Source organism: Galeopterus variegatus, unplaced genomic scaffold, assembly GCF_000696425.1.
Source record: "Galeopterus variegatus unplaced genomic scaffold, G_variegatus-3.0.2 Scaffold6016, whole genome shotgun sequence".
In the NCBI taxonomy this organism is placed as follows: Eukaryota; Metazoa; Chordata; class Mammalia; order Dermoptera; family Cynocephalidae; genus Galeopterus; species Galeopterus variegatus.
In genome coordinates this window covers 129859-138077 of record NW_007732127.1, presented here as the reverse complement: position 1 = coordinate 138077, position 8219 = coordinate 129859, and the positions used below count along the sequence as shown (strand labels likewise).

General features: G+C 44.3%; 1 protein-coding gene across 2 annotated transcripts in view; it reads right to left on the bottom strand.

Annotated features, from left to right (window-relative positions):
- Positions 1-309: 309 nt before the first annotated feature.
- LOC103605721 (secernin-1-like) overlaps positions 310-8219 on the bottom strand; it is a 26410-nt gene continuing 18500 nt past the window's right edge. For both annotated transcript variants that reach the window (XM_008590348.1, XM_008590349.1), the window contains exon 3: positions 310-579. In XM_008590348.1, the coding sequence (XP_008588570.1) occupies positions 330-579 (250 nt within the window). In that variant the 3' untranslated portion in view covers positions 310-329. The remainder of the gene's footprint in view (positions 580-8219) is intronic.

The following is an 8219-nucleotide window of genomic DNA, read 5'->3' as shown; positions in this document are numbered from 1 at the left end:
CCAGTTGAAGGGATTTGTTGACCTGCTATGAACAAAGAATCAACACTCCCTTGGCCAATCAACAAAGTAACAGTTTGAGACATAGAACTGCTGCTGGTAGTCAAAACTGGGTCCTGTCCAGAAAGCAAACAGAGAATATGAAATGTTCAGAGTGTGCTTCCAGGTGTGGCCATCTCCTCACCCCAGGTTCAGACACTCCAGTTTCTACTCTGGAGGGAGATGCCAGAACTGAGAGGCATGCCTCAGCAGGAAGGTCCAGCACAGGGAGGGTCTGCAACCGCAGCACAAGTCCTCTGGGCCTGACGCCATTCATCCAGGCAACGTCCACCTCAGCCTTTCCTGTCCTCAAGCCTCCTCACCGCCCACACCCACTCACCTGTGATTTTCTCAGCAGCCCAGTATTTCCCCACGGTCTCCAGCACCCAGGCTTCTTCGCGATCCACAATCAGATACGCACTTTGGAAGCTATGGCAGGCGTCTGCATCTTCATAATAATTCCCACCTTGTCCATGTTCTTCCAACAAGAAGACGATGACATCTAAGGCTTCTTTAGCTGTTGTCCCTCTTTCTAAACCAAGTCTGCAGGAAAGAAACCAGAAGTATACATCAGTCATTTCGTATCATGTAATTATTACCATAGTGATCAAAGACTGGGTCAAGGCTGTTATGAAGCATGCCAACATGTGTAAACATGTTAAATATGGAGACTAATATGCAAACCAATCAATGGCACTTAAACTCAGAATACATATCTCACATATTCAGTTAAAAATCACGGGGGTGTTTTGTCTTTGGACCCTCCCCTACTACACAGAAGAATCAGGAGCCCAGTGGCGTCTCCCTCTTGAAAGGAAGTTCAGCCTCTTCTTCCCTTTCCTGCCTCTGTCTCTATAGACCTAACCAGCTCGGCTCTGGCCGTTAGTGAGACCCCTTTTCTCTGGCTAGTGCTCCCTCCTGACTCTAGCCTGGGAAAAAGAAAATCTCTGCGCAGTCCAGCTTGATCTCTATTACTCTCCACTAGGCATTTTGGTTACTGCTATGTCCTGAATGTTTGTGTCCCCTGAAAATTCATATGTTGAAGCCTAATTCCCAATGTGATGGTATTAAGAGATGGGGCCTTCAGGAGGAGGCTAGATCATGAGGGCTCTACCCTCTTGAGTGCAATTAGTGTCCTTATAAAAGAGGCCCAGAGAGCTCCCTCATCCCTTTCCACCATGTGAGGACACAGCAAGAAAGTACCATCTATGAACTAGGAAACAGGCCTTCACCAGACACTGAATCTACTGGCATCTTGATCTTGGACTTCCCAGCCTCCCAACTGTAAGAAATAAATTTCTGTTGTTTATAAGCCACCCAGTCTATGGTATTTTCTTAACAGCCCAAACGGACTAAGACAATTAGTAAGTCAATTGCCAGTCACTGTGCTCTGTGCTTATAATTTGCTCAGAGATTTCATAAGGCATCTCTGGTTAGGGTGGCTGGTTAGGACATAGCTGATCCTTTTTCTACATGTTTCTCCCCCTACCTCTCAGCCTACATCTACTGGTGTGGCTTACAACCTCAGTTATCAAAAGAACATACATTCCTTCTGAAGTGAGACATCCATCTCCCCCTGGCTTTTCCCTTAACAGACTTTTTAAAGAGGGCACAGATATTGTCCTCTGTGTGACCTTGGGCGGGTTACATAATATATTTGAACTTCAGTTTGTCATCTATAAATTGAGTACCTATGTCATTGGGTTGCTGTTAGGATGAGTTCTGTGAGATAATTAATGTGACAATACATAGTGCTAGTGCCTAGGACCAAGTTAGTAATGAGTACACTTCCAGAGGCAAAACGCTCTGGAAGAGACACAGATGATTCAGAGATAAAGGGACCTAGCTTCTAGTTCTGGCTCTGCTGCTGGCTGGCAGTATGATCTTAAGTCATGTGGCCCTTCCAAACCTTGATTTTCTCATCTGTAAAGTGAAACAATACTCTCTCTCAGGCTGCTATGAAAGAGGGTCGCATATGATATGTACTCAGTAAATGTCCACTTATTTATCTGTTCACTCAAATTATAATTCCAGTGACAGGAACCAGAGTCTCACTCAGAACAGAGGCGATAGCTACCAAGATAATGAATCTTCACTTGACAAATAATAACCATTAAAATTCACCCAATTTGATGCTTCCTAAAGGGATATTTCACTGTGCTGCCAGGGAGAAGAAAAGATAATACAACTATATGCTGAGGACTTATTCTTATTACAGGCTTATTTTCACAGTCAGATAATTATATATCAATTCATTTGACAGTTCCCATTTTAAGCTTATTTAGGAAGACTTGGTTACAAGGCAGTAATTTACAAAGCTGAACGCCAAGTCCTTAGGAAAGTGATAAAAGAATAAACCCATTAGAAGACTGAATTAAGTAGACTCTTCTGCGGGTTGGTGTCATCTTCTCCAAAGAGGAGTCGCAGAAGCAAGCACTCACCTTATCTCGAGGATCTGGAGTAAGCAAGTGTGACGTGAGGGCCTCTCATGACCCGAGCTGTGTACCCTGGAGCACTTCCTTCCTCCTTTCTATGGGCCCATGGTGGCCCTAGTCACAATGCCTCATACACACTCTCCAGGCAGAACTCTGATCCCAGGGCCTTTGCAGGGCCCCAACTTGCCCACACCAACATGTACTAGGAACATGTGAATACATAGCCAGGTGCAATAGCCCATCTTTGGAGGTTGTGACTTCTCTTTTGCAGTTTCTAACACTCTCCTGAGGTTCTACCAGCTTGTGTTCCACACCGAGACCCCCAAAACTTACACTGGGCCTCCCACGCTGACCTTGACATGTTACGTGCAGTCTGCAGCAGGACCACAGCACTCATCCACAGATACAATTATGATTTCACGCTCCTACCTCTCTGCCAAGGCCATGGGTCCCACTTGCCCATTCCCACCTGGTCTTGCTGCCATGGGATGAGGACAGGACCACCTGCTCCACAGTACAAGGATGTAATTAATACTGGAATTGCACACTCTCCACTTAAGAAGATACAGACGAATCCCATGGCACTGGGTGCAGAGGAGATGCCAGAGAGACCATGCCTGCTGTGACCTGGGGCCACAAGTCACACAACATCCAGAGGCCTATTTTAAAGCCATTCACAACTGTCTCACCTTCTAGATGGGGCGGATTCATGAGACTCTTTGCAAGAACAGCACTGTTCTGGCCCCTTGCCTAATTTCACTTTGGCTGCTACATCTCAGCACGGGCAGGACCAGGACAGGGAAAGGGATAAAATTAAACGGGCCAAGGTTAGAGTCTCACTCTGATATCTAGCTTCAGTGCAATTCAAACCCTTCCAAAGTGGTGCTTTGTCCATGTTGTTCTGGGTCTCGGAGTTAGATGCTGCTGAATTTAATTCCTCATTTTATGGGAAAATCTTTATTGGGGGCCCAAGACCATCTCACAGGTATGTCAAGTTCACTCTGCTCATTCCTGAAAGGTTAACACATCTCACTGACGAAGATAACATCTTCACTTCTGCTTACAGCCCCTTTGTTTAGGAACTCTGCTTATCTTTTTGATATCTATGCCTCCGTGGATTAGGGGGACCCCTCTCCCTCTGTATCCCAAATAAGGTAAAATGAAGTTATAACTAGATTTAGTGTGGACATATAATAACTGCCCTAGGGAAACAAAAATAACCAATGCTTCTCTCTTTAGAAGTATGGGCCCATTGTTCTTATAGGACTCAGCTGCAAATAATCGTCCCTCCTTCCCACAATCAATGAGTCTACAATGCCTCTCCAGCTTCGTGACCTTTTAGACATCAAAGATTCCCATTAAGGTAATGCTATGCTGTTTGTGTCCCCCCAAAATTCATATGTTGAAGCCTTGTAAATTCTTATGTTGAAGTATTCTAAATACACTAATGTATTTAGAGATGGGGCCTTTAAGAGGTGATTAGGTCAGGAGGGTGGAATGTAAAAATGAAAAATGCTCAGGCTCCCTCAGCTGTTCAGAATCTTGCCAGGCATGACCTAGTCTCTTTGATGTAAACATGCTAACTGCACATGTGTGCCCAGGTGTTCTTTGGCTATTGTCTGAGGTAATTGTGCATGCTCTTTGATGTAAACATGCTAACTGCACATGTGTGCCCAGGTGTTCTTTGGCTATTGTCTGATGTAATTGTGCATGTGCACCCAGGTGTTCCTTGGTTATCTGACTTGCACCCAGGTGTCCCTGGGTTATCTCACTTAAGTATAAAGGACCAACTGCCTTTGATCCACAGGGCCCCTGGGGAAGCCTGCGGGAGGCCAACAGGGGGCAGCAGCAGTGGGCTGAGCACTGAGCTCATGTCTAAATAAAGCATGTCAACCTTGCCAACAGCTCCCAGGATCTTTTATAAGTACCTAGCTTGCAACCTGCTTATGTAGAGGTCTGTGACCAAGTCTTCACAATAGGTTTAAAGAGTCTGTCACCCAGCCTGACAATGGAGCCCTCGTGATGCCCTTATAAGAAGACATACAACAGCTTGTCCCCTCTCTCTGCCCTCCACCATGTGAGGAGACAAGGAGAAGATGGTTATTTGCAAACCAGGAACTGGGCTCTCATCAGACACCAGATCTGCTGGTACCTTGATATTGAACTTCCCAGCCTCCAGAACTGTGAGCAATAAATTTTTGTTGCTTAAGCCCCCTAGTCTATGGTATATTTGTTATAACCCCCAAATGGACTAAGACAGGTGACAAGTGAATGGTAAACTCTGCACTGACTTGGGGAAAGGGTGTGTGAAACCTTTTGACTAATCTCCATCTCTCGGTGTCCCAAGCTTCCATCTCACTGAGAGCAGAAGAAGTAAAGTGAGATGTAATACAGGGAGGAGAGGCGCCCCTGAGGTCAGCAGGCTCTGGAATCCCTGGCTCAGCCACTCTCTAGCTCTGGGGCCTTGGGCAAGTCCTTTACCTTCCCTAAGCTCCAGTTTCCTCATCCACCAAATGGAAGTGAATAGACCTACTTCACTGGGTTGTTGTGAGAGTTAAATGAAAGAACATATGCGAAGCATGTCTTACAATGGTGTTCAAGGAACAGTAACTGTAAGTACATGGGTTCTTCCCTCCTATAGGTACTGACTGGGCCTCCTTTCAAATCACCTGAGTCCTCACCTTCTCCAACAACCTAAAGACAAACAACAGACCTTTTCAAATTTTTATACTGGTCTCTTGTGGGGGACTTTTGTGTTTTTTTAACATGCTGAGGGTCTGCACCTTCTCCAACAACCTAAAGACAAACAACAGACCTTTTCAAATTTTTATACTGGTCTCTTTTGGGGGACTTTTGTGTTTTTTTAACATGCTGAGGGTCTGATGGAATGTGTCCAGAATTATAAGATGTTCTGAAATAGTGGGATTGACTAGGTTTTAGTGCCAACATTAAACACAAATAGGAGAAGTCAGTCTGCAAAAAAAGAAAAGAATGTAAAGCAGTTATGCAAAAGGAAGAGGAGGCACAAAACAATGAAAGAATGTGGTGATCTGCAGCGCCACCAGTACCAGCTCAGGGTTAAATTTCAGGAACTTTGAGCCAGTTGTTAAAACATTGGTAGCTTGAAATCTGTCATGGTGGGGTATTTACACTGTGGAAACTGGAAAAGGACACAGACCAGGGCTGCCCTCCCCTACCCCAAGCTGGCTACTGACTATTCCTGGCACACCACTGACTAATGGGTTCCAAAAGCGTTCTAGTTCTTTCTCATTCACATTGAGGCCCAGACACGTTATCACGACAGACAGACCCTAGGTTGTAAGAGACATCCTGACTTCCAAAAAATAAATTCCCGTGTTTATGTTTGCTCCTGTCAGCTACATGTTACTTGGAACCAACCTCACGAAACATGCAAGAATGTATATATGTGTTTACGTGCCTTTTCCTCAGGAGAAAGGGACTAGCGGTCAGACTTTCACAGAGATCAGTGGATCAAAAATACAAAAGCTTGGTTTTTAGCATAAACATCACTGAAAATGAATTATAAAAACAGGATTGCCTAACGTCTGCATTCCCACAAGACTCTGAGAAACATACAAATTAGATCTTTAGCATAAAGTCAGTGCCTATTAAATTGCTACTGTCATTCATTTATCTCTCTTTGAACTGAGATTGGATTTCACATGCTGATGGAAAGCACAAAAGACCAGAGTACATGTAGGGACAACCACCCACCTTATCAACCACAGTCTAGCAGGCACTTGCAACAGAGTGTAACACATGAACAGCATCCTCTCACAAGAGCTGTCCGGGGAAGAACTGGCATCCAAGAGCAGAGCACATGCAAGGACACAGGAAAGAGTGGTACCTCACACGTGATGCCTAGCAAGACACCAAGCCCAAAATGAAGAGAATGCAACCGAGACAAAGTCCCCTCTGGAGCAGTGGTCCTCAGCTTCAGCTGTGCATCAGCATCACCTGCAGGGCTTCTTAAAGCACAGATTGCTGTCTTCCCCCGCCGCTGAGTTTCTGATTCATCAGGTGTGGGATGGGGACCGAGAACTTACCTTTCTAACAAGTTCCAGGTGATGCTTGTTCACTGTCCACACTTTGAGAACCACTGCTCAAGAATCTTGCCACTTAACTGTGGTTTGTGGACCTGCAGCATCGACTGTGCATCAGCATCACCTGGTACTTCTTAGAAATTAATATAGGAGGTCTTCTGGCTCATGAGTCACTTCTAGAATTTGGTTGGGATAAAACGGCCCCTTAGAATCTGACTATGCTTGGCTGAACTGATCACAGCTGATTTAAAGCTGAGTTTGCATTGCTAACTTTCTATCTTCTCCCTGCAACCAGACTAAAATCTCTGATGCTTTGAGCTTCTGCACCTGCTCACAGAGACTAACACAAAGTAGACACTCAGTAAACCCATCACTTTATTGGTTGATAATCTTGAGAAGATACGTCGGAGGCTTTAAAGAAAGAAAGAAACATTCCCTTCCATTATCCCTTAGAAGTCAACTGTTAAAGTGGTTGTTGCCAGTTCTAAAAGTCCCATACTGCAAATATAACTCAAAACACAAATTTATAAATGAGGAATAAAATGGGGCATATTTTTCATTGTTAAGTTTTCATTTTCAGGATTTCTATTAAGGATGGAGGTTAAAATACTGAGGGTGCTGTCAAAACATAAGCTCAAAACTTATTATCCTATACATTTTATTCTGTTAAGAGAAAACTGGCTATATAAATGAGGCTTTTTCTGCCTTTTCCCCAGCTCAGGGAAGCTGTTCCTTCCGAGTGTACAAAAACCAGGAAGAGTAAGGAAGGGACGAAGGCAATACCTATCAGACCCATCCATCAGCTGGCAGAAGTGGTGGCTCGCAGAGGCCTCTGTCTAAATGTGCAATTTCCCCCTACAGAACCAATGTCAATGTTTTTATAGGATGTTGGCTTTGGGAGCTTCTTCAGAGGTCATCCAATCTAGATCTCATATCGAAAAATTGGGAAACTGTGGCAGTGAGAGTTGATGTAACTTGGTGTATCCACACTGAAATCCAAGACCCCCAGCTCCAGCACAATCTTCCTTCAACTATGTCATAATCCTACTTCATTTTACTATTTCAGAAAAAAGAAAGCCATTTCAGAACGTCGTTTTGTTCCAGGGCAGTGAGAGTTGATGTAACTTGGTGTATCCACACTGAAATCCAAGACCCCCAGCTCCAGCGCAATCTTCCTTCAACTATGTCATAATCCTACTTCATTTTACTATTTCAGAAAAAAGAAAGCCATTTCAGAACGTCGTTTTGTTCCAACCCAACTTCTATTTTAGTCATTCATTCAAAATTCAGTTCTTGATCACCCATATGTGCCAGGCACACAGTTCCCAGGGCTTGTGACACAGGAGTGAACACACAGGCAAAGACCCTGTCCCATCCAGCTTAGACGCCTAATGCCTTCTGTTACGTAGTGGCTGGGAGTGGGAGAAAAGACAACTGAGATTTAGAGGGGAAAGGAGGGAAGTAATCTGTTTTTTTCTTTTAGATTTTATGTATTTTTATATATTTTTCTTTTATATGTCACATACCATAAAATTCATCCATTTAAACTATACAGTTCAGTGGTTCTTAGTATATTCACAAAGTTGCACAACCATAACCACAATCTAAATTAAGAATATTTTCGGGCCGGCCCGGTGGCGCACTGGAGAGTGCGCCACTTGGGAGTGTGGCGGCGCTCCCGCTG